The sequence below is a fragment of the Muntiacus reevesi genome, chromosome 2, assembly GCF_963930625.1.
Source record: "Muntiacus reevesi chromosome 2, mMunRee1.1, whole genome shotgun sequence".
NCBI classification, from domain to species: domain Eukaryota; kingdom Metazoa; phylum Chordata; class Mammalia; order Artiodactyla; family Cervidae; genus Muntiacus; species Muntiacus reevesi.
The window spans coordinates 92,031,450-92,059,038 of NC_089250.1; the positions used below are offsets into that span (position 1 = coordinate 92,031,450).

The 27,589-nt window shown below is 47.2% G+C and overlaps 1 protein-coding gene across 2 annotated transcripts; it reads left to right on the top strand.

The window, feature by feature from the left end:
* Window positions 1–24: 24 nt before the first annotated feature.
* Window positions 25–26,660, top strand: URB2 (URB2 ribosome biogenesis homolog). Of its 2 annotated transcripts, XM_065922340.1 has the most exons (11): window positions 25–235; window positions 1,254–1,302; window positions 2,014–2,152; window positions 4,186–4,362; window positions 6,241–9,562; window positions 12,222–12,382; window positions 14,410–14,520; window positions 15,017–15,259; window positions 18,847–18,934; window positions 21,465–21,604; window positions 24,851–26,660. In XM_065922340.1, the coding sequence occupies exons 3-11, from the start codon at window positions 2,027–2,029 to the stop codon at window positions 25,046–25,048; spliced, it is 4,566 nt and encodes a 1,521-aa protein (XP_065778412.1). In that variant the 5' UTR covers window positions 25–235; window positions 1,254–1,302; window positions 2,014–2,026; the 3' UTR covers window positions 25,049–26,660. The 2 variants fall into 2 exon arrangements, with proteins under 2 accessions (XP_065778412.1, XP_065778411.1); XM_065922339.1 differs by lacking the exon at window positions 1,254–1,302.
* The last annotated feature ends 929 nt before the right edge of the window (window positions 26,661–27,589 follow it).

A 27,589-nucleotide genomic window follows, 5' to 3' on the forward strand; every position in this document is an offset into this window, starting at 1 on the left:
CAGCACCGCCCAGCCCAGCCCTGCGCGGAGGGCTTTGGGCGGAAGAAGCCAGGCCCTCACGTGGTAGCTCCGGAGTCGGTCCCGGCGTCGCTCCCGCTGTCGCTGTCAGTCCCCGCGAGGTCCCCGTCCGGGACTGACCGCCGGGAGAGCTCCCGACTCGGGGACTGCCCTCCGACCAGTCCGCTGCCCCTCACGGCGGGGCCTGTGTGAGTTCCTCACCTGGGGTGGCCTGCAGGTGAGTCACCTCCCGGTCGGCCTTCCGCCCGAATCGCGGCTCCTACCAGGTGACCACGTCCCTTCAGGTGGGCTCCCCACCGAGGCACGGCCCTCCCCGCTGGGTCGCTCCTTCGGCGGCCTCTCGTCTGGCTCCTGGCTGTTAGCTTTCTTGAGTTCCTCAGGGTTCCGGCGTGTGAACGCGCAAGGACGGACGCGGCTTTGCGGTCCTCGCGGGTTTGTGGTCCTCACCCCGGCTTTCCACGCCCGTTCGCAGAGATCGTTGCGGTCACCGGGAGCCCAAGGTTGGCAGGTCTAGGAGAGTTGTCTGGGGCGTCTTTGTAGCTAGTTCTTCAGACTCCTTTTAAATACTTTGTAGCTGTCGTGATGGTCGTGATGGCTGTCTAACACTGAATTTAACAGTTAAGTTAGTAACCTTTGGATGTATATTGGATGTTTTGACACACGGGCAGACTGACATCTTTTGACTGTTCTGGTCTCTGTAGCAGAGGAAGGGTACTTTCATTCCTTATTCCCTTGTAAAGATGCCTATTGAGAATTAGTTCTGAAGGTAGGTCTGTAGAATTTTGGACCCCTTAGATTTAAAAAATCCAGTGATCCAGCTCTCAGGAGAGCAAATTCTTTTCGTTTGAGAGTATTTAAATTAGAATCGTGAGGCTACGATTTTTTTGTTGCTATTTGTAGTGCTGTGGTCAGTTGCTTCAGTCGTGTCCGACTCTTTGCGACCCTGTGGACCGTAGCCCACCAGGTTCCTCTGTCCACGGGGTTCTCCAGGCAAGAATCCTGAATTGTGTTGCTATGCCCTTCTCCAAGGGATCTTCTGGACCCGGGGATGGACTTGCATCTCTATGTCTCCTACATTGCAGGCATATTCTTTACCCACTGAGCCACCTGGGATCTCTTTATTTCAATGTTAAGTATCATGAAAAACTTTCTCCTTTGAGGTACTGACTTGTTTACTTTTATATAATGAAAATGATTTAACCTGATATGTTTTCCATTTTTACTGTGACTTTTAGGAAACTCAAAGCTACAGTTACCTCAGTCTTACAGGATTATAAGTGGTTGGTATGTTTGTATTGCTGCTTTAGTCATCTTTTTTTTTAATTTTATTAAAAAAAATTTTTTTTAGTCATCATTTGTTTTATATTGTATTTTTCCAGCATTAATTGTATAACTGTATTCTGTAGAGTCTTTAGAAGCAGTGTATTTTGGTAAATTAATGAAGTTACTGTTGCAGCTGAAATAAGTCTTTCTATTGGGACTGGGTTTATACTTCATTTCTTTTGAACTTGGAGAAATATTACCATTTCCAAATACTGCTTATCTTTTTAAACTGTTTAATGGAGTGCATCCTAATACATACTGTACAGTATGTATGTATTAGAACATTTTTGCAGTAACAGCCTTTTCAATCTAAAGCCATGTGTGAAAATAAAGTAATTTGAGTCTTCACAAGTAATTTGAACACTTTGGGTTTTATTTTAGTGAATTCCTGCACACTGATCTCTGAGGATGTGATGTTTGCTCACAGCAGGAATACTTGTACACATGTGTGTAATCCATCTTCTGTCTGCTCTCATGTGAATTTCTTCTAGAAAACTCGTGGACTCAAGCATCTTATATATTGACTTCTGTCCAACAGTGTTTTAATTCATTGAATAATTTTTTTAAATGGAGTATAAGTTATGTAGACAATAAGGTACATAATATTCATTTTTGGTGCCTATTAACTTTGACCTTTATATAATGTTTTTTTTCCGTTGCTTTAAATTGTAGGTAAAGTGCCAAAATGGCAGCTGTTTATTCTGGCATTTCTGTGAAACTTAAAAGCAAGGGAACGTCCTGGGAAGATAAACTAAAACTAGCTCACTTTGCTTGGATTTCTCACCAGTGTCATCTTCCAAATAAAGAACAAGTAAGTTTAATGCGAAAGTTACATTTTTCCAACCTAAACTAGTGATCACTTATTAAATTGCATATTGATGTTTAGTTAAAATTTTAAAAGATTAGAGAAAAGGTTGGAGAAGGAAGCATAGTTAGAAAGTTAAAAGTAGTTTCAGTGAGAAGAAGTTAATAGATACTTCGCTAACAAACTTTTTCTGTTACAAAACCTCAGCATTTCTTTTATGTTTGGAAATATCTCTTATATTTCAAATTAGGTGGGTGTGTGCTAAGTTACTTCAGCCATGTTCAACTCTTTGTGACCCTATGGACCGTAGCCTGCCAGGCTCCTCTGTCCATGGGATTCTCCAGGCAAGAATACTGGAGTGGGTTGCCATGCCCTTCTCCAGGGGATCTTCCCGACCCAGGGATTTAACCTGCGTCTCTTATATCACCTGCATTGGCAGGCAGGTTCTTTACCACTGGTGCCACTTGGGAAGCCCCAAGTATGTGCATCAGTGAACAAATTTGGACTTGGGTTACAGGAATTAGGTTCTGAGTCTGTTGGCAGTTTCATTTATTTGTAAATCCTAAGTGATGTTCCATAAACAATTCTTATTGGTGCTTTTTAAACATGTTTGGAACTTGATGAATCAAAGGTTGGGAAGTAGAGAAGCTTTAGCATTTGTAATAACCCAAGGGAAAATAGATTATAAACCGATAGATTAGAAACAAATTAGGAACCAAGAAAGACATGGTTCTTGGTTAACATTTCTCAAACTTATCTGACTAAGAAAAACTGTTAATATAATGGAGACATCAGGATGATGAACTCATTAAATTGGATTAAATTGGTGCCTCAGCAGTAAAGAATTCACCTGCCAGTGCAGGTGATATAAGTTCACCTTATATCACACAGGAGACACAGTTTCGATGCTTGGGTCGGGAAGATCCCCTGGAGAAGGAAATGGCAACCCACTCCAGTATTCTTGCCTGGGAAATCCCATGGACAGAGGAGCCTGGTGGGCTAAAGTACGTGGGGTTGCCAAAGACATCAGACACAACTTAGTGCTAAACAACAACAATAAAGTAGTTCAAAATGTGTGAAAGATGGATTTCAGCTGTTGGAATGATGAGATCTACTCTGTACAGCACCAGCAGAACTAGTAGTTTCTAAATCTGGCTGTTGCTGCCTAAGTGTCCCCTGACAGCTGTGGCAGGCAATTTGGTCACGGTTTCCACTCTCCTTCTCGGGAGAGTGTTTTCCTCTTAGCATTTGCACTATTCATGCTGTTATTGACAGTTCTGGTGTCTTGAGCTGAGGCCTCACCACCTTTCCTTGTGTTTGTGAGTAAGGAATCATGTCACAATAATGAAAACTATCTTATGTTCAGCCCTCCTTCTAATACAGCATTTGTGAATCATTCATGGAAGATGCTGTCTTCTGAATGCAGGAAGTAGGTTTAGAGATGAAGCTGCAGGTAACTCAGGAAGCCAGGACACAAACTCTGGTCTTCTGACTCTGCGTCTTTGCTTTTGTGTGTCATTCTTTTTGTGGCCATCCTGAGCAATTGTTGTGCTTTTAACTTTTAAAATTTAGAAGTGATTAGTTAGAAGAAACTGTTTCACTTGAACCTTTTTATTGGCCCCAGGTGAAGGCAAAATTAGTTTTTTTCTTTTTTCTTTTATTTATTTATTTGGCTGTGCTGGGTCTTATTTGGGGCACACAGTATCTTTGTTGCGGTATTCAAGATCTTTTAGTTGTGGCATGTGGGATACTGTTCCCTGACCAGGGATGGAACCCAGGCCCCCTGCATTGGGAGCATGGAGTCTTAGCCACTGGACCACCAGGGAAGTCCCCAAAGTTAGCTGTTTTTTTTTTAATTGATTGTTTAGTAAACATATTTTAAGGTACCAAAACAAAATATTACCAAAGTTAAGTTTTAAAGAAAGTTCTTCCCCCTGGCAGTTGTATTTGGTTATTCATGGAATGTCCCTATAAATGCCCAGTGTTTTTCTTGATAAAGAAATTCATTTATTTTTAAGTATATTTTTTTCCAAATTCAGGTATTGCTTGATTGGGCAAGGCAGTCGCTGGTTGCATTTTATAAGAAAAAACTTGAACTGAAGGAAGACATTGTTGAAAGGCTTTGGCTCTATGTAGATAACATTCTACATAGCAGAAAACTGCAGAACCTCCTCAAGAATGGAAAGACAGTTAACCTTCAGATTTCCCTCATCAAGGTAATTTAACAGTTTGCTGTCTTATCGTGTATGTGTTACATGTATCTCTGTTGATTTCCTGTTAATGCCTGAGGCTTAATTGTCTTATGGTTAATTATATCAAGATGCAGAAAATATCAAGGTAGGAGGGGAGATGGCTTCCCAGGTGGTGCTAGTAGTAAAGAATCCACCTGCCAGTGCAGGAGATGCATGAGACGTAGGTTCGATCTTTGTGTCTCGAAGATCTCCTGGAGAAGGAAATGGCAGCACACTCCAGTATTCTTGCTGGAAACTTTCATGGATGGAGGAGCCTGGTGTGGCACAGTCTATGGGGTGGCAAAGAGTCGGACACGACTGAGCACACACACAGCACAACAGCAGGGGAGAAGAAAAAGTAGTACATTTAGAGTTATAATAATGATTGATATTTATTGAATGCTTATCAAGTTCTCTACACCAGGTGTCCCTAAGCCCTGGGAGTTAGGGACTAGGCTGTGCAGCAGGAGGTGAGCAGTGGGCAGGCCTCATCTGTCATGGCTCTCACTACTGACTGAACTAAGCACTTTATATTATTTAATATTGAATAAAAGATGAGAACTTTTTCATAAGCTGGTTAATTACCTTTTAAAAAAATTATTTATTTGTTTGTTTATTTTTAATTGCCTTTTTAATTAGAGAAGGTATCCAGCAAATGATGCTACTATATACGTTTATCCCCCCACCTTTTTGTTGGAGTAGGGGGAGATCAAAGGTCAAAATCTAAATGAGAATTTCCTCAAAGGTTTCTGACTCAGTGGGCAGGAGAAAAGCAGCAGAGGCTGGGAACAGAGGAATTAAATATGGTTGATGCCTGATGGTCCACAGGCTTTAGTGGTTCTTGAAATTATGTCCTGAATTGCATCACTTTTTAAAATAATAGGTCAGGGGTCACCAAACTGGATTATTTTGAGTGGTCCTTTGGGGATGTGAGAAGAAAATCTCACATCTTTATATGATCTTTAAAAGGTCACCTTAATTTTTATGTATGCTTTATAATTGTATAAAATACTCATACTATGGTGCATGTTTGTAATTTATAACCTTATCAGGCATAAAAGTGGAAAAAGTTGTATAATCAGAAATATTTGGCGATTACCATAGTAGAGTGCTGGCATTTAAGTACAAAGTATTTTTGGTTCAGCTTTTCCAGAGCCAACAGTTACATGGATGGAGATAAACACGTCTGTGTCATTGGGCTCCTCATAACTTAGCACCTGGGATAAATTTGATTCTCAGATGCTGTGAGGCTGGAAGCAAGTCGCATAGCCCATAAGTGAATTTTGGAATCTGCCTGGCCCTCATGTTTTCTGGTTTTTGTGAATTTCAGAATTTTGAAAGCTGTAGACTGGGTTTGCTATTATCATAAGTAGTAACTGGCAACATTTGCTTTCTTCTTTTAAGAGTGCCTTTTGCTTTGGCTTTTTTAGATACAAATAGTATTACTGATTATAAAAATGTGTTTTGGACCACAGAATCATAACCAAAGGCCACTGCCCCATCTACCAGTAGCATCTAAGTTGACTTATAGGTTTAGGTTCTAAGAAAACATGATGAAGTCTTTGGACTTTAGGCCTTATAGAACTCTGCTATTTAGAAAGGGACAGAAGATATATAAAGGTATGGAGCCCTTTTCTTGATTTATTTTGGTAGGAGATGGACGTGTGTAGGAATTAAGACGGGTCCTCTGCCTTCCTTTGATGTGCTAATAAGGAAAAGCCAAGTTCATTTAGATGTGCTAATCTGGGCATTTCTTTCTCATTAAGATCAGGGTAGGGAATGAATTTCCTCATTGTGTTGTGTCTTTTGAGTGTCTGCGGGCTTAGGGTCAATGACGAGTTTCCTTTCTTTCTTAATACTCAGATCATCAACGAAAGAGTAGCCGAGTTCTCTCTTTCGGGATCCCAGAGGAACATCTGTGCTGTGCTGAGCTGCTGCCAGGGTATCCTCTCGACACCTGCCCTTGCTGTCATCTACACGGCCAGGCAGGAGCTGATAGTTGAGCTGCTGAGCCAGCTCTGCTGGTCGGCCTGTTGGCAGCCAGGAGCCGTAACACCCCAGTTGTTTGAAGTCATTCACCTGAGCCTCGGCCACTACCTCTCACTTCAGCAGCAGCAGGTCAACCCGAGGCGCGCCTTTGGGGAGTTGACTGGGCACCTGCTCCAGCCCTGCCTGGTCTTGAGACACTTTCTCTCGGGGGGCACATGGACTCATGCTGGCCAAGGCCAGCTGCGGCCAGTGCTTGGCCGGGACATTAGGAATCAGATTGAGGCCGTGCTTCGCGGTGGAGCTTTTCAGCCCGAGCTGCTCCCTTCGTACAAAGAGGAGCTCTTGGACCAGCAGCAAGGCGACTCAAAGGTGGGGGCCATGAAGAATCTGCTAGCTCCCCTGGGCACCATGATTGCCAGGCTGGTGGATGCCGGCTCCTGTGACCCGTCCCTTCAGGCTTTAGTGGTGGCCAACTCCGTGGCCTTGCTGTACAGACTCTTTGTAGAGTCTTACCTCAAGGAGGGGAGCCAGCTGCTTTGCTTCAAAGTGCTGCCTCGACTTTTTGGCTGCTTAAGAATTTCCCACCTGGAGGAGCAGAAGCAAGCCCTGTCCGTGTCCGACTGGACCACAGAGCTCCTGGTTGTGGAACAGCTTCTAAACTTAGTGGCCAGTAACACTATCTACAACATCGCTGCTGACCGAATCCGGCATGGTGAGGCTCAGTTCCACTTCTACCGTCGTCTGGCTGAGCTGCTGCTAAACCACCCACAGGCCCTCGTGCCGGCCTGGTTCCGCTGCCTCAAGGTTTTGCTCTCCCTGAATCATATGATCCTGGAGCCAGACCTGGATGACCTGTTGGCTTCAGCATGGATCGATGCAGAAGTCACAGAGTTGCGGACCCAGAAAGCCCAGGAGGCACTGATCCATATGCTCTTCCAGACATATGCCAAGCTCCGGCAGGTGCCCCGGCTGTTTGAGGAGGTGCTGGGGGTGCTCTGTCGCCCCGCGGCCGAGGCGCTGAGGCTACCGGTGCTGTCTGCCGGCCCTGCCATGGTGCTCCAAGAGTGCCTCCCGGAGCTGCCCATGAGCCAGGTCCTGGACACGTGGGCCTGCATGCAGGAGCGGTTCCAGTCTCTGGTCTTGCCTGGCTTGCGGGGTGACGAGGACATGGCCCTGAAGTCCTTGTCGCTGAGCTCGCTGCTGTACTGTGTCATGGTCCACGCGCGGAGCCTGGATGCTGGCTCACCCCTGCCCCTGGTCAGGCGCACGCAGCAGGCCATGGACGGGTTGCTGCAGGGCCTTGTGAAGCCCCTGCTGGACCTCCTCCGCAAGCCCTGGCCCTCAGCGCCTGAGTTCTGGCAGCAGAAGGTTGGCGACTCTGCCCTTCTGCTTGCCCACACCTGGGCTCAGGTGGACACTGTGCTGCGCTTGAGCTGCAGCCTGTACCGCTCTGAGCCCGGGGCCCTGACGGGCACCACCCCAGAGCCCTCGGGCCCCTTTCCGCTGCTCCCGGGCGTGGAGGCCAAGCATTGGGAGGAGATAGAGGAGTTCACGGTTCAGTCCAACTCCCTCGGTCGGTACTGCTTGGAGCAGCTCCACCTGCAGAGAATGAAGAACATCTTACTGCAAGCCAGTTTCCAGTCTGAAGAAGCCCTCTGTGCTCTGAGGCGTGATGCTGCCTACATCCTGGGCTCTGGGAGAGCAAGTATGATCCGGGGGACATCAGCTTCCTGGGACGGCCAGGTCGGGACAGTGAGTGCGCTCACCTACCCCATCGCCCACTGGCACTTGGTCATGTCCAATCTCATGATTTTAACATCATATCTTGGTCCAGATGACCTACAGTACCTGGCCAGCATCCTGCTGAGAACTTTGCCAGTGAGCAAAGCCCAGGAAGGCTCAGCGGAGGAGGAACCAGATATCACACTCGGAAAGATCTCCCAGGCCGTCCTCCACAGCCCTCTCTTCCCCGAGATGCAGTCCCTCCACTCTGCGTTCTTCCTGGGCTTGACCGCGCGCTGCGGCAGCATCTTGTGTGCCGCTGCCCAGAGGGAGCCGGCTCTTCACCGCCAACAGCTGCCCTGGCTCTTGGAAGAGGATTACATGGTCATGGCTCACTGGGAAAGCAGATTCGCCAAAGTTGGATCTGAAGGTGTAGAGCCAAGAGGAGAAATTGCCCAGAACATACTCTCGTTGGTCAGGGGTGACTCCCCCATTCAGCTGGAGGGGGAGCAGTTGGAGAGCACCCTGCATCTTTTGGGGGTTCTTTCTGCTCTACAGCTGGACAGCCTCCTGGCACCCTGCCACGTGCGCTGCTTCCTTCTGTTACTGTCTGTGGCCGTCTCCTCGCCGGGCAGCTCTTGCTCCTCCTCCCTGACCCTCAGGTTTCTGAGGACGTGCTACCAGCTTCTCGGTTGCCTGCAGAGAGGCAAGAGTGCCCAGGCAGTGCTCAGGGTCATGTATGTTAGCGATATCTTTGAGATCACACTGACCTCCTTGTTCAGAGCCAGTAAGAGGTTTTTTGTGAGTGTGGATGACCCCTCTTGGCTGGAATTCCTCCAGGTGGTGGGAACATTCTTAGAACAGCTCCTGCAGATGCTCATCCAGAGAAAGCTCAGCCTGGGGCTCAATTTTGGGAAAATCCTTGCATTCCTCTCAGGGCACCAACTGCACAGTGAAGTGACTTCAGGCAAACGGTCAGGAAATCAGACTCCTCTGGGCCAGCAGCTCGTGCTGGTGTCCTTAACCAAGGTGTGCCAAATGCTGGGGCCTTTAGTCAAGGAGCAGAAGCAGCAGGACGAGGCCCCGGAAGTGCTGCCCAAGCTGTTGGAGGAGGCGGTGCTGCAGGCGGGGGTCCTGCTCCAGCACTGCGTGGCCCCTGGGGCTCCGGGCCGCCTCCCGCCCGCTGTCATCTCGTCCGTGGGCTCGCTCTTGGAAGCCCATGTGGCCCTGCGCTCCAGGCACAGTCGGACAGATGTTTCCAAAGAGACAGACAAAGCGCTGTCCACTTACACTGCCCTCTACCAGACCATCTATGCTCAGGTCCTGTTGGAGTTGCCAGCTCTGGTGGGAGATCCCCCATCTTTCCAGGCAGCTGTGCAGTTTTTAACTCTGTTCATTTTGGTCCCAGAACTACACCCTCAGAAGGATTCTGTGTGTACCTCCGTGTTTCATTCTGTGAGAAAAGTCCTTGCAGGTGAGATGTTTTCTCTTGAGCTCCTTGCGTATTGCAGAGCTTTTGGTGAAAGGTCCCTGAGTGGCAGCCAGGTGAGTTTCTGCGCACCGCCTTTTTGAAACAGGTGTGTGTTTCAGAGGGTACTGCGCCGGGAGCTGGTAGATGCCATCCCTGGCATTTGTCTCCAGCGTCTCCCTTCTTCATGCATGTGAGCGTTACCCGCAATTGTTTCCCCACTTTTACACAAGTAGCAGCCTTCTAGATACAGTGTTTCGCACTTTAGTTCCTCACTTACTTTGGAGGTTGTTCTAGTCTGCAGTCTGGAGTCACTCTTCTCTGATGGAGTCTCTCTCTCCTGGCCCCAGAAGCCAGCGTAGATGGCTTCATCCCTGTTTGTAGGCCCTCCAGGGTCAGATCTTCAGCACCGCCAGTGGACCTCAGAAAGATTCACCTGCCAGCTTTTTAAAGTTGCAGGTGACTTAATTTATAGGGAACCTCATGAAATTCCTCGAGGGTGGATGTCATCCCCCAGGCCTCAGTGGCACTGGCCATTGTGGGGCCATGGGTCCTGATTACAGCGGCTTGGCCCATTGTCATTGCAGTGTTTTAGCTGGATGTCACCCTTGCAGGCCAGCTAATCAGGACCAAAAACCCAGCCAGTGTCCTCATGCAGAATCCACTCCCTGCTGCCCCCAGGTCAGAGGTCAGCAGACCAGAGTCCCTCCCTAACTTGATCTCCTCAAGGTAGCTCTGTCCCCAGTTGCTGTGGGCCTGTTTTCTTCTTAGTTGCTTGTTATTGAGGTGGAGGCTTGTTAGGATCCTCTGAGCTGGGGCGGGGGGCCTGCCAGCCTAGCCCAGCCCTCGCAGTGCATACTGACCTCTCTATTTCCTGGTGGGGAGGCTGTGGTGGTGAGCTGGGGCTATGGTCTGCTCACACACACAGATGTTCTTGGGCTCTGCAGGAAGAGAGGCCTCCTGGGCCACGACTAGGGCAGAGGGCTGCTGCCTCTCTTTGTGGTCTGCTCTGGGTGCGGACTGACTGATGCGCCTTGGTCACGTGTTCTGTGTTCTGTTTCACTCTGTCAGCGACTCTCTCAGGGAATGGTGTCATCTTCTTAATGGGTAAAATCCAGTCTTCTGTTAACTCATTTAACACTTCTGTTAGAGCATTTAAAACCAGTGTCCTGAGAAATGGCCGCTGGTGGTCTAAAGCTCTGGCCCCCTTCCCCTTTGTTAGATAGAATGGAGTGTCCTTCTTTATCCCTGAGACCCCTGTGATTGGAGGCGGCCTCTGAGTCCTAATTATGTGTCCCTGGACTTGTGGTACCTTTTACTCCAGAGACAGATCTGGGTCAGGGGGTGAGACCTCATACCCCACTGCACCCCCAGATCACAGGCCTGAGTATTGCCAGGGTTGCCATGGGGGCAGGCCTCATGCACCTAGACTCGCCTCTAGAAGGGACCAGGGTGGTTAGAGGTCTGGAGGAAAGGCCTAGGAGGGTGGCGTGGGGATTTGGGCTGGGAGAGGGAGGGTTAAGGTGACTACCTTGGTCCTTGGGGGTGAGTCAAGTAGGTCTCAGCTCAGAAAAATGAGCATTTGTAAGAAATGCTGGCTGACAGGAGAGTTGACTACCTCGATTCAGTTATAAAAAACCATCACTTTTAAAAATGCTTCCTATATGTGTGGAACTGTGTCCTCCGCACAGATGGGCGGAAATGAATGAGTTGTTGGTTTTGACCTAATTTAGTAAACAGACGTTCACACAAATTACCTGAGTCACAGGGTGAAGAAAGGCTTTGAAGTGACCAGCACGGTGGACTCTGGCAGGCAAGGCCTCCCAGGGGAGATGGGTGAGGCGGGGGCAGTGAGGTCACGGTGCTGACGTTCAGCCATCCAGTGTCTGACCAGCTATAGGAGTTGGTGCTGTCCCACCCATTTCACAGATGGGAGAGTTGAGGCTCAGGGAGGTCACACCTCCAGGATCCTGCGGCTGTGGGACACTTGGACCTGGATGTTCTCTCTCAGAGCCTTGGGCCTGTCCACCGGCCCCCAGTGCTGCGTGTAGTAAACAAAGACTGGGGCACAGAAGGAGCTTGCTTAGGGTGGGCTCATCTGCTGGCTGGAACAGTTATGCTGGGCTCAGATCGTAAAGGGCCTTGGGCCCGCTAACTGTGAGCTCTCTGATGAACCTGTGGACCCTGGGTATACTTCATAAGACAGTTCTGCATTAAGTAGGGGTACCGAGGTGACTGCAGCAGGCAGGCGCCATGAACCTGGGCTTCTTTCCATCCCTTCAATATCCCCATCTATGTAAAAGTACCATCCCACCCCTGAGCCCCTACTGATTTCATAAAAGAACACAAGAAAAGTAGAGAAGAGTATGAAGCAATTGTCAGTCACCTGCTTCCCACGGACCAGAGATAAGCCCTGCTAAACATCGCCATCATCATCGTCCTGGACTCCCTGCACTGGGTGCACAGGAGCTGTGGGCAGGGCGCAGGGGCCGGTGGGAGAGGGCAGTGTCAGGCTGTGAGCGTGCCCTGCTTTCTCACTTGCACCATGACTCTCCATGTCCCCGAGGTGCTGGCCCTTACTGACTGCACACCACTTCATCGTACTGAAATGGTTTACTTAACCTGCCCTATCTGCCATATCTCAGCAGTTCTGTTTCCCTCACAGATCCTGCAATTCCGGCTCAGGTAGTTGAGGAGATTGAGCCTCACCTGGGAGCCTTGCTCACCCAAATGTTAGAGGCTGGAACTACAGAGGACTTCCGCATGTGGCTGCAGTGTGTCCTCCAGGGACTGGACGTCAGTAACCTGTGGAGAGCAGATCTGCAGGTGGGTTGCTCCTTTGGCTTCAGTGGGGAAAGTTAGGAATGCCTGTGTCAGTGCTGAATGATATAAATGTGCAATATCAATCTGACAGAGACTGTAGGCCCCGAGGAGTTTGGGATGGAGCTGTGGACTCAGGGGAGCCCAGGTCCTCAATGCACAGAGGCTGTATTTTCCAAAGGGAAGCTCTTTCAAATTACAAGTGTGTTATCATATGGAATACCGTTGGGCTTCCCAGGTAGTGCTAGTGGTAAAGAACCTGCTTGCCAGTGCAGGAGACAATGGAAGAGATGTGGGTTCGATCCCTGGGTCGGGAAAATCCCCTGGAGAAGGAGATGGCAACCCACTCCAGTGTTGTTGCCTGGAGAATCGCATGGACAGAGGAGCCTGGCAGGCTACAATTCATAGGGTCGCATAGAGTCAGATATGACTGAAGAGACTTAGCATGCATAGCACGCACACACTCATAATATTGACACACAAAAAGTTAAGTCCTACTCTCCATTGCTTGAGATCACTCACCTCGTACTTGTGAAAATGTTACTTGGTTTGGTTGCATACCAAACCTGGCTCCCACTTGAGACTCTCAGGGTAGTGAGCTGCCCTTGGGCCCCCTGCCCCAGCTTCTTCGGTCGTTGCTAACGAAGCCCTGCCTTCACACTAGGTCAGTGTGTCCCGGGAGCATCTGCAGAGCCAAAGTGCTCGGGTTTGGCCCCTAACCCCCTGAGCAGCAGGCCGGCTGGAGGCTGTCACTTGCACAGGAGGGCAGAGCTGGGGGCTCACTGGGTCCCAGGCTCTCTCTGCTTCATGAGGGCTTTCTTGAGTCCTGGTTAGAATTGGCACCCAGAGCTGGGTTTTGATGTGAGTGGGAGGAGAGCTGGTGGGAGGCAGATTGGGGGCGACGGGGAGCTGGCCTCTCCTCCATGTGAGCCCCCCCACAGCACGTGCTTGCCTCTCTGGGAGTTTGCACTGTGTGTCTGTGGCACTGAAGGCCTAGCTTGGAGAAGCCTCTGGGCTTCCCTTCAGTCAGCCAGTGGATACAACCCAGGAACTTCAGTTTAGACCTGGCAGGGACTGCCCTGGCATTCAGTGGTTAAGACCCCGGGCTTCCACTATGGGGAGCTCGGGTTTGATCCCTGGGCACGAAACAGATCTTGCATGCAGTATTTATTTATTAAAAAGAAGAAAGATACCCATCAGCTAGTCAGAGGAACGCCATGGAGGAGGTGAGGCTGAGCTGTGCTCAGAGATAAAGAGGATTTGGATGGAACTGGGGTGTTGCTGTGGAGACAAGGGAGGTAGAATGGGTGAGTGAGTGGGGAGATGGGTGGCAGGGGTGGGCAGTAAGCAGACCCTTGATGGGGAGACACAGCCTGCAGGGAGGTGGAGGAGGGAGTGATCTCAGCAGAGAGAGTGGGGGTGTCTGGTCAGAGGGAGCAAGGGCAAAGCACAAGGGTGAGGATTTCGTGCTGGGGGAGGCTGCAACATTAGGAGAGGAGGAGGGGCCCCCATGAGGCCCGAGTTCACGGGGTGAGACGCCCACATGGGTCACAGTCACTTTCTTCCTTCTCATGGTTTAGAACCACCGGTCATCACGGCACCTGGTCTGCTTGTCATACTCTGCCCGCGTCTCCCACTGGCCCTGCTTTTTGTCCCTCAGCACAGATGGGTCTCGTGGGTAAGGTGTGGTGGCCTCCTGGTGACAGCGCCGTGATGAACGGGGGCTTCGATTCAGGTCTCTGCAGACTCTTGTGTCTCTCTGTCCTGGCATGTTTATGTGTTTGGCTCAGTGAGGCGCTGCAGAGAAGGCTCTTCCTCTGCCACCATTCTGCCCACGCGGTTCATGTATTCCCTCAGGAGGTGTAAATGATGGCACCCTCAGGACTTGACCTGAGCTGAGTCTCATTCCCACCCCAGCATGGGGCTCCGACGGGCTCTGCTCTGTCACAGCACCGTGACTTGTCTGCTTCCCGAGATGGACCTCCTTCCAGAACCAGCTCCTTCCACTGATAGTGTTTTCACTTGTCCCCTAGGCTGTATTGTCGGCTGCGACATTGGTTAAGTTACTCCTGACCTGTCCATGCAGTGACGAGAAGGCCCGTTTATTCTGGCACGCGTGCCCGCAGATGGTCACGGCTCTGACGGTGAGTACCTCTGGGCTGTGCATACCCCTGTCCCTGCCTTTCAGTCGCCTCTGCTTCTGTCACACGCTGGTTTTCTGTCACGTGCTGGTTTTATTATGCAGAGCGTGTTTCTGGGGCTGCGTCCTGAAGTCAGCTGTAAGCACTGTGCTTACAGCTTGTGCTTATGTCATCATCAGCTCTGAGTCTAACTTGTGCTACATGAGCATTGCCCTGGATTAGCACATTCTCAGGGCGTAGGGTCTAAGCCTTCTCTCTGACCTTCTGTTTTGTTGCTTTGTTGTTTCCCTGGGAATCTGCATTAGTGGGCAAAGCCCCTTTGTACTTAGGTGTGGGTAGGGGGAGCATCAGGAGTAAGAGGGTGGGAGTGTGAACGGGGGTCAGGGTGGGACCTGGTCAGTGCTGGAGTTTGGGATTTCTTACCTCTGTCACTTCGGCTTTGGGGCTATTTCCCTGGAGATTTGCCTTCATTTTCTGTCCCTTGTTCCTTGCCCTGTAGCTGCAGACCCGAGAGGCTTGTCAGGAGCAGCCCTCAGCCCTGGCTCTGGTGGGGCCTGTCTTGGAAGTCCTGGCTGCGCTGCTGCGGCAGGGGGAAGGGACCATCAGCAACCCGCACCACGTCAGCCTGGCCTTCAGCGTCCTGCTGACCGTGCCCTTGGACCACCTGAAGCCCGTTGAGTATGGGCGTGTCTTCTCGAGGGCACACAATGTGCTCTTTTCAATCCTGCAGTGTCACCCAAAGGTGAGGAGGGCAGGGTGCATGTGGGCAGGGAAATGCACCCTTCAGAAGAGCAGCAGCAGGAGGAGCGTAATGGTTTGCAATCATTGCAATTTTTGCTTCCAGTGGTTTCCAGGGCCCAGGCGGTTTCTAACGCACAGGAGTGTTTGACCTTCACATCAGGCTGTGTTGAATCTGACACTTCAAACATATCTGTGTAGTAGGTGTTTCTGGAAGCCCATTAGAAATTATTCTGTTTTTGCAGTTGTTGTTTAGTCCCTAAGATGTGTCTGACTCTTTGTGATCCCTTGGACTGTGGCCCACCAGGCTTCTCTGTCCATGGGATTTCCCAGACAAGAATACTGGAGTAGATTGCCATTTTCTTCTCCAGGGGATCTTCTCAACCCAGGGATTGAACCTGCATCTCCTGCATTGCAGGCAGATTCTTTACTGTTGAGACATGGGGATCATATATTTAAATGTCACTCACTGGCTTAGATCTCATCTCAGGTTTATAATTCAGTTGGATACAGCGAGTGAGGCATCCTGAGTTCTGGTTTTGTAGTATGCCGCTTTTTAAATAAAATGAGACTAGGAACAAATGCTTCATAGACGAGACTTCAGTTCAGCTGACATTTACTGAACATGTGCTGTGTGACTCGTTTCACCCCTGCAGCAACTCTGTAGTCAGTGATGATCCCATTTCATTGGTAGAGACACTGATGCTCAGAGCTCCTGAATGATTTGATCAGTGTCACCCCGCTGAGTCTGAATTTTAGCTAGAAGACTGGATTTCCTTGACCAGTGTTTGTTTTGCTGTGCCACTGCTCTACGTGATACATGGGAACTTCTAAATAGGACAGATACACATACACATAGGCATGTTCAAGTGTTTTTTTTAAATGTTTTAATGCTCTAAGTTTGGAGACCTGCCAATAGTGTAGTTTTTGAAAAATTTATTTTCTGGTAAACTAAGCACTCCATCCAATGTCCTCCCCACTTAACAATCACCGTTGGCCCTGCCCATCTTGTCAGCATCTTTGTTTGTTAGATCCCTGCTGATTCTTAGATTACTGTGTGACCGTAGAGTATACATGCAATAAAGTGGAAGTGAAGTTGCTCAGTCGTGTCTGACTCTTTGCGACCCCACGGACTGTAGCCTACCAGATTCCTCCGTCCATGGGATTTTCCAGGCAAGAATACTGGAGTGGATTGCCATTTTCTTCTCCAGGAGATCTTCCCAACCCGGGGATTGAACCCAGGTCTCCCGAATTGTAGGCAGACGCTTTACTGTCTGAGCCACAGGGAAGAGGTCAATACCAATCAATTATAAACTGGAACTGCAGATCTTGCAGAAGCTGTGGGATTTCATGCAGGTTTTGAAAGTAACATTGGAAAGCTGTGTGCATCTCCTGCAAAACCAATGATGAGTAACCATTGAGCAGAATTAGACCATTTAATAATAGGAGAGAAGTGATGAGGATAACAACATGGTATTGCAGTAAAGAAGGATGTGACCTGTGACAGCCTGCGGGGCACATTTCGGGGAGCAGGGCCCGTGCGTTGGGTCATGTGTGTAGTAGGTGATACAGAAGGGTTGATCCAAACCCCCGGCTGGAATCTGGTCGGGTGAATCTGAAGGGAACAGCACAAGTGAGCCCAGCCAGGGTACCCGGCAGTACAGCAGCTGGTGCCACTCTTGAGCTTTTGGTATCTTTTACCTTACTTGACCCTCATGACAAGCTGTTACTATCCTCAGTTTGCAAGTGAGGAAATAGGCACAGGAAGACTCAGTGCTCTGTCCAGGACTGCATGTTCAGCCAGGTGTGAGCTCAGGTGGTCTGACCTTGGGTCTATGTGCTTCTCATCACTGGCATCAGGATAAAACGAGGGCCTCAGTACGCGTGGTGACACGCTGACAGACTTGGCAAGATGACCTCTTTCTGAACATGTTGCTGAAGTTGATGGTTTCGCATAAAGAGTGGTATATTATGCTCTCCAGACCTTGCTTGAATAAACTGTACCAAAGAAAAGAGTCCTCGCCTTTGATTCACTCCTTGTTCACCCTGGGCCTTAGAGCAGTGCTGCCCAATAGAACTTCTCCTGGGCTGGGGGTGTTTGTACCTGCGTCTCCCACGGGAACTGCTGGCCAGGTCTTGACCATGTAAAATGTGGGCTAGAAATTGTATGACTAGGAACTGAATTTTAACTTAATTTAAATTTCAGTAGCCACATGTAGCTTGTGGCTGCTTTATTTGACAGTGTCTTGCTTTGATTATGATCTCAGGATCAGTTCAGTTCAGTTGCTCAGTCGTGTCCAATTCTTTGTGACCCCATGAACTGCAGCACGCCAGGCTTCCCTGTCCATCACCAACTCCCAGAGCTTTCTCAAACTCCTGTCCATTGAGTCAGTGATGCCATCCAACCATCTCATCCTCTGTTGTCCCCTTCTCCTCCTGCCCCCAATCCCTCCCAGCAGCAGGGTCTCTTCAAATGAGTCAGTTCCTTGCATCAGGGGGCCAAAGAATTGGAGTTTCATTTTCGGATCAGTCCTTCCAATGAATATTCAGGACTGATTTCCTTTAGGATTGACTGGTTTGATCTTGTTGCAGTCCAAGGGACTCTCCAAGAGTCTTCTTGAACACCATAGTTCAAAAGCATCAGTTCTTTGGCACTCAGCTTTGTTTATAATCCAACTCTCATACATGACTACTGGAAAAACCATAACTTTAACTAGACAGACCTTTGTTGGCAAAGTAATGTCTCTGCTTTTTAATATGCTGTCTAGGTTGGTCATAGTTTTTCTTCCATGGAGCAAGTGTCTTTTAATTTCATGGCTGCAGTCACCATCTGCAGTGATTTGGGAGCCCCCCAAAATAAGTCTCTCACTGTTCCCATTGTTTCCCCATCTATTTGCCCTGAAGTAATGGGACCGAATGCCATGATCTTCATTTTCTGAATGTTGAGCTTTAAGTCAACTTTTTCACTCTCCTCTTTCACTTTCATCAAGACACTCTTTAGTTCTTCTTCACTTTCTGCCATAAGGGTGGTGTCACCTGTGTATCTGGGGTTATTGATATTTCTCCTGGCAATCTTGAGATCTCAGGACGGTTGAGTATAAAAGAATCCTGTGTATAACTTAGATATCATTTTTCAAGATAAAGTCCCAGTCAGACCTTTTCATTACTAAAAAATGAGAAATTTTGTTTCTCATTTTAAATGGGTTTGCTTTATGTAATCTTTTTCTCTAGTGGCCATTGTACTTGAATACATTGGCTACTGTACTTTTTGTTGTTTGTTTCTACCCATATCCAGAATGCACCAGAAACAACTTAGAGTAAAAGACAGATTCAGTAAATTCTAAACTAGGATCCTTCATTAGATTCCTAAAGTTAGGCAGTGTGGGAACCCTACTCCAACCATGAAAACAGGAAGTAAAGCAGTTAAGAAAGTAGAGTGAGCATTTCCCTAGAAAGTCCTGGCTAGAAGGAGTTGCTGCAACTGTTTTGAGTATTAAAGTTAAGAAGGAAATAAATACAACTTCCTTTAAAGTAGAACTTGAAATAAACAGTTGCCTCTCTATTTTTATATTCTTTTGTCTCTTATTGCAGGTAATGCTGAAAACTATCCCTTCTTTCCTGAACTGTTTTCATAGATTGGTGTGTTCAGTTATACATGAAGGACGGCAGAAAGATAAAGGTAATTCAGAGAAACGGTATTATGCACAATTTCAAGTGTGTTTATTTTGCAGGTGTCTTTGGCCACACATGTTACCAAAGGTAAAAAACCACCCAACTTAAACAACTCAGTGAAGTTTAAATAAGGTACAAATTCAGATCATTAAAGGAATACTCAGAACAGTTTTTTAAAATGTCACAGTTAAAAAAAAAACTGTCACAGTTTTTACTATATCCACAGCAGTGAATGCATTTGACATCCCCTAATTGAAATAGTTCTTTTCTGGAGGAAAAAAAGTGTGCAGATTCAAGAATTACTTCTGGAGCTCGTAGGTCAGTGGGGAGATTAAAGGGGAGCAGGCAGTGGCCGAGCCAGCTCTTCACTCATCTTATAAAAGGGTGAAGTCTCTGCTACTCACCATTCCCACTGTATCTCGGCAAGGTCATGTTTGTTTAACAGTGAAGCAAACTGCCATGTGGCAATCGCATAAATTATGTGTACAGCTGGTTTTCCAGCCTTGAAGTTGGTTGATTCTTGCTAAACTTCTAATTTGTGGGAGATTCTCATTGTTTAGAAATTTGCATATAAAGTGAAGCTCTCTATACTGTGCTGTTTCAAATTTGTGCAGCATGAACATACCGTGTGATGTGCCTGGCACAAGGGTGGGTGTGCTGGGTGCTCGGGACTACAAAGGAGGGCCTCAGAGCTCAGCTTGGAGGGCATCAGGGGGGAAACCCCAAGGCAGTAGTTCTGGACTAGAAATGTATAATCCCCCAAGTATATGGTGGTAATCCCCACTTGTGAATCAGGTTAATGGGTTTAGATTTGGAGATTTAAGCTACTTAACCAGTTACCTTTTGCAGAAGGAGAAAAGTAAAGTTATTACTGACTGTAATTCCCAAGTTATTCTGCCTAATTTTGGGGTCAGCTAGTAGCACGATTAGGTATTTCGCATTCTCTTGTGACTTTTTGAGTCTATCTGGCAACAGGATTTGGAAACAGGCTCCTGCCCCTGTGCTGGCCATGGGCGTGACCCCAGCTCTGTGCTCAGGCTGCTGAGATTAGTTCTGAACTCATGAGCAAGAGCCTGGTTCTGGCTGTGCCATCCACTGCGGCAGAAGACCTGGTCCCGGCCTGGCAGTCAGGGTGGATTGGATGTGTGTAGCATGTGGTCATCAGCATGCCCTGAAGTTTGATCTTGGGCTCTGGGTTCTACCTCGTCGTTGTTAGTGTGGCCCAGTCACCTCCCGTCAGGCCAGACAGGGCTCTCTGATGTGTTCATGGCTTAATCGCAGAGCCTGTTAGCTGGTTATTTTTTTTTGTGGGTGGTTATACTCTTTAATGGCCACATGTTAAATTTGGACTGAAATAACAGGTGCCAGGCATTCCTGTGTGAACCACATGTATCTTCAGGGTTTCAGGAGGGAAGATGTGGTATAGATTAGAAGTTAAAGAGGCTCGCTCGTGTGTGTCACTTATTGACGCGTTCAGTGGAGTGATGGTAACCGCTGATGCATTTCCATAAAGTAATGTTCACCAAGAAGAACTGCTTATGTGTAAGATAACTGTGTGTATGTTTGGTGTCTAAAAAAAGGCATTGTACATTCCAAAAATTAAGCTCATTGTTGCATAATATATGTGTGAGAAACTGCATCCGTTTGAAGTATATACTTCAGTGAGTTTTGATGGATAAATTCATGCAGGAAAGCACCATGACAGTTAAAACAGCATTTGTTTCATCCCCAGAAGAGCCCTCTTGGGGTCCAGCCCCAGCCCCTGGCAACAACCAATGTGCTTTTTGTCATTATAGGCTTGTTTGCATTTTCTAGAATTTAATAAAAACAGTGTATTACTATGCTGAGGGAAAACCAGGGAGGTTGCTCTGCTGCACTGGGGTACCCGGCCCACCCTGCTGTGACAGACTTGGGGGGGCATGTATACCCTGGGTTGTGGTACATTTCAGACTGTTAGAATTCTGAGGAGGAGTTTGTTAAGGCCTGGGTGATCCTGGCACTCTAAGGTGGGAAGAACTAGGAGTCTGAAACTGGGTAGATCTAGTAATGTTAGTTGAGTCATATATATATCTGACTATGAAAGAAAAATCCTAGACAACTTTTGAAACTTAACGAGGCAAAGACACAATTAGGCCATCTTATTTTTAGAACCATTTGATATCAAAAGCCTTTTTTTAAAGATGGTTTTTCTTTTTTTTCCCCATTTAAATTTTTCTTTTAGATATCCGTCTCCTTTTTAAATACAATAGCAATCCTAGATTCATCCTGAAATCTTGGTTATTCTAGTTCATCTCTTAAAAAAAAAAATCATGAACTCTTGAGTATTGTAAGTGTTCTTCTCTTTGTAATATAGATAAATATTTGGATGCATTGTCTCCTCCTAATTCTGTCTTCAATTTGAGCCAATTAAAGCGTCTAGGAAAGCAAACAAAACAGAAACAGAAGATTTGAATAACTGGGGCATGTTGAAAGTGTAAAACTGAGAGTTAAAATGCACGGTCTCTGAATTAATCGGCTTGGGAACGCTGCCCCCACAGGAAGCGCAGAGGACCTGCTGGTGGTACTGGAGTGTGCCCGCCTCCTGGAGCGGATGTACAGCCACGTGGCGGCGCGGGCCGAGGAGTTCCGGGTGTTCTCCCCCTTCATGGTGGCCCAGTATGTGGTGGAGGCACAGAAGGTAGGCCGGGCCGCCTGCCCCCGAGGGCTTCTGCTCACAGCCCACGATCACAGGCCTCCTGGCAGTCCTCCCTGGTGGCAGCTGCCCCGAGACTACAGCAGCCCCGCAGGGCCACCGAGACAGCCACACACAGACGCAGAGGCTGGCGGCGTGGGGCTTTCGGGCTCCTGCAGCCATCCTTAGGTCTCTTGTGCTTCAGCGCAAACCCTGGGCCTGTTTTACTTGGTCTCTTGGGTCATGAGGGAGAGTAAAGGAGGGACCCAAGTTCTAGAGCAGGAGACAGAAAGAGGTCCTGGGGTCCCTCAGCAGCAGAGGGCTCAAGGGTTCATTGTGCATGTGACTCAGCTGCTCTCACTCAAATAGGTGACCTGGGGAAGATCCTGGTAGACTTGTTCAGTCAGATTAAAGGCTGTAGTCCCAGCTTGTCTGACTTTAGGCTTCTGGATAATTCATTCATTCTTCAGCAGTGATCTCACTTTGGCATGTCAGTGTGCTATTTTTGTAATTCCACAAGACCCCCTGTGACCTGTGTATTAAGTTCATTATAAGACTTTATGTCTTATTTGTTATAATGGAAAGTCAGAGACTTAAAGTACAGTATGTTCAGGTGTGTATCTGTCTACTTGTGTAGGATATCTTGCTCCCCATAGAATATCCTATTGTGAATCTTGTGAGACTGGTGGTGAGCAACTGGTAAAGTGTTACATTAGAGGAGTCAGTGTTTCCTCAAAGGAGAGTCATCTGAATGGGATTCCTCAGAAGCCTGGCATGGTCTTGGCTTCCGTCCGGACCCTGTTTCAGGGCATTTCCACAGCCCCGACCCTGCTCCCTCCATCAGCAGAGATGCCCATCATGTGGGCAGGTGGGTGGGTGGGTGGGTGGGAGGCAGGTGTATGGGAGCCAGAGCTGCACGCAAGAGCCCCTTCAAGTCATCCTTTGAATGAGATGTGGGCTTGGAGTTTGGTTTCCTTGCAATTATTTAGCATTTTTATAGACTCTTGGTATTTCCCAGGCAGTCATTAATGTGAGAGCTTTTGATGGAACATGAGCTGAAGAACAGAATGAGACACCACAGTATCACTTACCTAAGGACAAGAGGGGAGTCTGTAATTTGAAGCGTGAAGTCACTGATTATCATCCTGAGATTTACTGTATGAAAAGTCTTTCGCATCTCAGCCTCATTATACATGTCTAATTTATGCTTATCAGTATTTTTTTATTTTTAATCTTGAAGACCAAAGGCTTTGGGAATTATCTCAGGGAGTTGTGTCCCAGAATCCATTGGCAGGACAGTCTACGTTTTACCTTTAATTTGTTTTTAATATTGGTAATGAAGAAAGTATTCCATGTGCATTAGCAGCTTCTACTGAGAGAACCATAAGTCTTTTGAGACCAGGAAGCATGTTGTTTTAATTACAGGCTGGGTGGCAGGGGTAGCTCACCTTCCACTTGCGTTCTGGAGGCAAGTGCCGCTGGTGATGGTGTGTCAGTGATTGGGGCTGAGGACAGTGAGACAGCCTCGGCCAGGGAGAGGCAGCCGCTGCTGAAGACCTTGTTCCTTCCATGCAGCGCTGTGTTACCCTGGGTGTGTGTCAGGGAAGTATGGTCACTTTTATCTTCTCTTTTACCCGTAGATCAGATGTACAGTTTTCCCTCTTTATTGATAGCTTTGGGTAAATTGTTTGCACTACTCACCTGGCCTAGGGTCCTTTTAAAAGTTACCTAGAAGTGTTTTCATTCATTGGCCAGTGTTGTAGAAACTGGCTTCCCCCGCCTTGTTTTCTAAATAAGTTGTCTAACGTGAAGATGTGCAATGCTTGTGTTGTCCTGATCCTACTGCCTTCCTGTTCCTGCACCTGACCCCACCCCATGCTCTGGGCTTTGCCTTCACCAGGAGACGCCAGGTAAAAGGATTGCGACATCTGAACTCCAGCACTCAGTTCAGATATCTGTTCTGCCCCTGGGGAAATAACTGTGCCTCTTCTTGCCTTTGGAAGGGGGATTATTTGTTTAGTGAGTGATGTGAATGAGTGAGCAAGTTCTCACCCCAGCTAGTGAGGCTAAGGACTTCTGTTTTTAGTTTGTTTCATTTTTCCTTTCCTTCCATAATACCTTAGTATGGAATCACAGACCAGTCATTCCTCCTGCTGTCCTTGAATGTTCTTATCATCTATAAAACAATAAAATTTAATTAAGGTGATCATCTGTCAAATGCTTTTTGAGCGATCATGTGAAAATAACCATAACTGTGAAGAATAGCATCATTAGTGGTAGAAACAAATCACCTCTTTAGGAGTACGCCTCCCAGAGGTTACCTTGGTGACTCATGCTGCTTCTAGTTAATAAACTGTATCCTTTCTAGAAGCTGCATGTTTGCAGAGAGGCATGAGCTGCTAGGTCATCAGGACACTAATAAAGAACCGGCCACCCCCCAGGCTTGTCGGCCCGAACCGTCCTGCTGCTTCTGGTTGCAGCTGCTGCGGTGTGCAGACTGTGCAGCCCAGGTCCAGATGAAGCCTGCGAGGCCCTGGCAGGGTGAGCAGTGCCTGCTGTCTTAGCCTTTTCGTCCAGATACCAGTCTGAATCTCTGATCTGAAAGTTTGCGCCAGTAGCAGATGTGGTCATCTGCTAGTCTGCTAGTCCAGATCTGGACTTCCCACTTCTCCTGCTGTGGCTTAGATTTTGGTTAACCCAGATTCTTTAAATGGTAATTAGAAATCACATCTGATGTTGGGCCCTGTGATGAGATCTATCAGGGATCTGCTTGGAGAATGCTGCCTGCCTGCCCTGCTCTGGGGAAGGTGGTGACTTTGCTGCCCTCATCCCACAGGTAGGATAGCTTCCAGTGAGACTGGCCACATGGAAGAATGTGACCCGTAAGGTGACTGTTACTATACGATTTTTAAATCTAAAGCTTCCAGTTTTTAAACACCCCTGGTAAGCACAGAAGCATCATTTACTGAATAGCAAAGCTACCTCTGTGCTTTCATAATGTTTTACTCCAGGTTTTTGTTGGCTTGAGTTGACCTCTATTTCCTCCAAATAAAAACTTTTAAGGTATGAATATTCAATTAAGTTACGTGCAAAATGACATTTTATTTGTTTATTTATTTATTTTTTAAATGACATTTTAAAAGGAGCATCTTTTCTCAAATTGGCGGCCAAAGTTGGACTCCCTCCTCAGGTATTCTAGGGCCTGGCATCTGCCTGTTCACTCTGACAGACAAATGTATCCCCTCATCCCAGGTCACTTTGTATCCGGCGGTGAAAGTCCTCCTGCAAGAGGGCATCTACCTCATCTTGGACCTGTGCATTGAGTCTGACATCCAGTTCCTGCGGGCCTCACTGCAGCAGGGGGTGAGAGACGTCTTCAAGGAGCTGCATAGTGACTATGTGAAGTACCACAAGGCCAAGCACGAGGGAGAGAAAAGATATGCTGTCTAAGCTGTGCCAGAACATGCCACCATGGCCCTGGGCCTGGGCTAGCTGGAGGATGTCGGGCTTCAGATGCTTGAATTCACAGCATTGAAACATGTGCAAAATCCTTTGGGGTTGGTATAATATGTATTGCCTTTTACAGTTATTTTTTCATACCAAATATTTTTTAATGTATTTTTTTAACGCAGTAAACATTACAATAGCATCCTGAAAATAGATCCTGGTGAGTTGAATAAAAATTGCCAGATCTCCCTTGTGGCTGTTCCGAATGTGGTTCTTGTTAGTCCAGCGGTTTAAGGTCCCCTCTTCCCGCTAGGAACTATGTACTCAGTTGCTTAGTCATGTCACACTCTTTGCAACCCTATGGACTGTAGCCAGCCAGGCTCCTCTGTCCATGGATTTTTCCAGGCAAGAGTAGTGAAGTGGGTTGTCATTTCCTACTCCAGGGGTTCTTCCCAGCCCAGAGATCGAACCCACATCTCCTATGTCTCTTTTGTTGGCAGGCGGATTCTTAACCTTTGTGCTACCTGGGAAGTCCCTAGGAATTATGTAGGGCTTGTTTTTTTCACTTCAAGTACATGGTTATATAATGAAGCCCAATTGAAATCTCTTTGCCTTTTACAATTCTTCAAACAACATGCGGCATGTTCTTGACACACGGCTTTACTGCCCTCCTCTCGAGGAGGTGCCTTCCTCCTGCACCTTTGGGTGGAGCTGGGCACGTTGGAGCATTGAGATGTGGTTGGCGTCAGCCGGGTGGCTGCTCTGGACAGGGATAGTGACCCCTACTGTGCAGGTGAATGCTTGGTGAGAAGATTTTAGGCCTGGGGTTCCATGTCCTTCCTGCTTCCGCACACAGAAGTTTATTTTGGAATTTTATTTTCTTCTTTTTTAAATTTTAATTTAATATTAAATACTCTTGTTTTTCTCATATTGCCTAAGCAATACATTCCATTGTAGCAACCTCAGAAAATAAAAATAAAGGAAAAAAATGTAGAAATATCCCGTCTTAGCTGCCCAGACAGCCACAATCATCTTTCCACGCATGCATATATATATATATGTAGATGTGTGTTTAAGTAAATGTGTAGTTGCTAAACTGGATCATAAATATATTTTTTTTGTTGTAATTACCTGGCTTTTTTTCCTGGGTAATATTTTAGTAACATCTTAAGGACTATACAGATACTAGACACACTTTGTAGAGGCTGCATAGTAATCTGCTGAGCAGATGCAGCTGTTTTATTTAATAAATCCCCCATGATAGATGTCAGATTCTTTCCAAATTTTCTTTTACAGACGATGCTTGCAGCCAGCTCTTTACTTCTGTCTTTAATTATTTCTATAAGATAAATTCCCATAAGTTGTATTCTTTGTCAGAAAATCTTGTTGGTTTTTAAGGATTTGTATAAATATTGGCAAATTGCCCTCCAGAAAGTGTGCAAATTTATTTTCCCTCCAGTGAATCAACTTCAATTATTATTGATTTTCTTTGTTTTAATGCCTCTTTGATGGTGAAATGTTATTTTGTTTTGAATTTCTCTAATTACTAAGAGATTTTTCATTTTTTATATCTACCATTTTATTTCTTAATTAAATTATGCAATTATGTGTCTTATGTAATATTAGCCTGTTTCTCAATTGGGATATTTGCTTTTTTTCTTACACATTATCTTTGTGGAATTTATGTTGGAATTCTCTTGATGCCCCTTTTTTAGTCAGCCAGAATATAAACTTGAATTATTTGAAGGATCATCACTAAGCAAAAGGCTTTTTTTTTTTTAGTGCTAATTTTTCAAGCACCTGTAATTGTAGCAGACAATATAAAATGAATTTTTTGGCTGCCTAGTGGAAATACCCCATTTTCAGGCCTCAGATTTGATTGTATTTCTTGTGTTGGGTGACTGAGCCTGTGTAGTGCTTTACTGGAGGTGGGTCCAGGGCTCTCACATTTTTTACTTCATGCTCTGTGTTGGCGGAATTCTGTCCATGTGTCTGGTTCTCTGCATCATCCTCTGAGGGGTTGATGGTGTTACTTCTCTTCACACCTGGAGATGGTGTGCTAGAGCCGGTTGGGGAACTTTCAAGGACACAGATTATAAACAGAGCTGGAATTAAAACCATATTTTTGGCTTAGCCTCCTGATCAGATACCCCGACAGGAGAGTCACTGGTCTCCAAGACCCTCACAGATTTGCGCCTGTTTTTTCTCTGCCAGAAGTTCAGGAATGCCCCTGCTTTGGGACCATCTGAGGGCACAGGCGTGGAGCAGTTCCATGGGTGTCCTGGTGGTGGCACTGCAGGGCCACGCTCCGGGCTCAGAGTGCCTGCAGCCTGGGAGAGTGGATTAAGGGGGCTGTGGATCCAGGCATCCCTGCAGCGAATGACCCCACACCCACCCGCCCCATCATTTCCTCAGTCATCTCTGCTTGAACTATAAATCTTCCTTGGAGGAGGAAAAATTTTCCACTGTTTTGGTTATAACAGGGAAGAGGAAACCGTATTCTTAGTGATAATCATGGGAGCTCAGCTGTGCTCATTTTTACTT

What these genes read in the sequence shown, in the direction of transcription:
- URB2 (XM_065922340.1), top strand. Translation starts at nt 2,027, where the DNA reads ATGGCAGCTGTTTATTCTGGCATTTCTGTGAAACTTAAAAGCAAGGGA. An exon ending in ATCTTCCAAATAAAGAACAA is followed by an intron (nt 2,153 to 4,185) that starts GTAAGTTTAATG and finishes TTCCAAATTCAG; the next exon opens with GTATTGCTTGATTGGGCAAG. An exon ending in ATGTGGTGGAGGCACAGAAG is followed by an intron (nt 21,605 to 24,850) that starts GTAGGCCGGGCC and finishes CCCTCATCCCAG; the next exon opens with GTCACTTTGTATCCGGCGGT.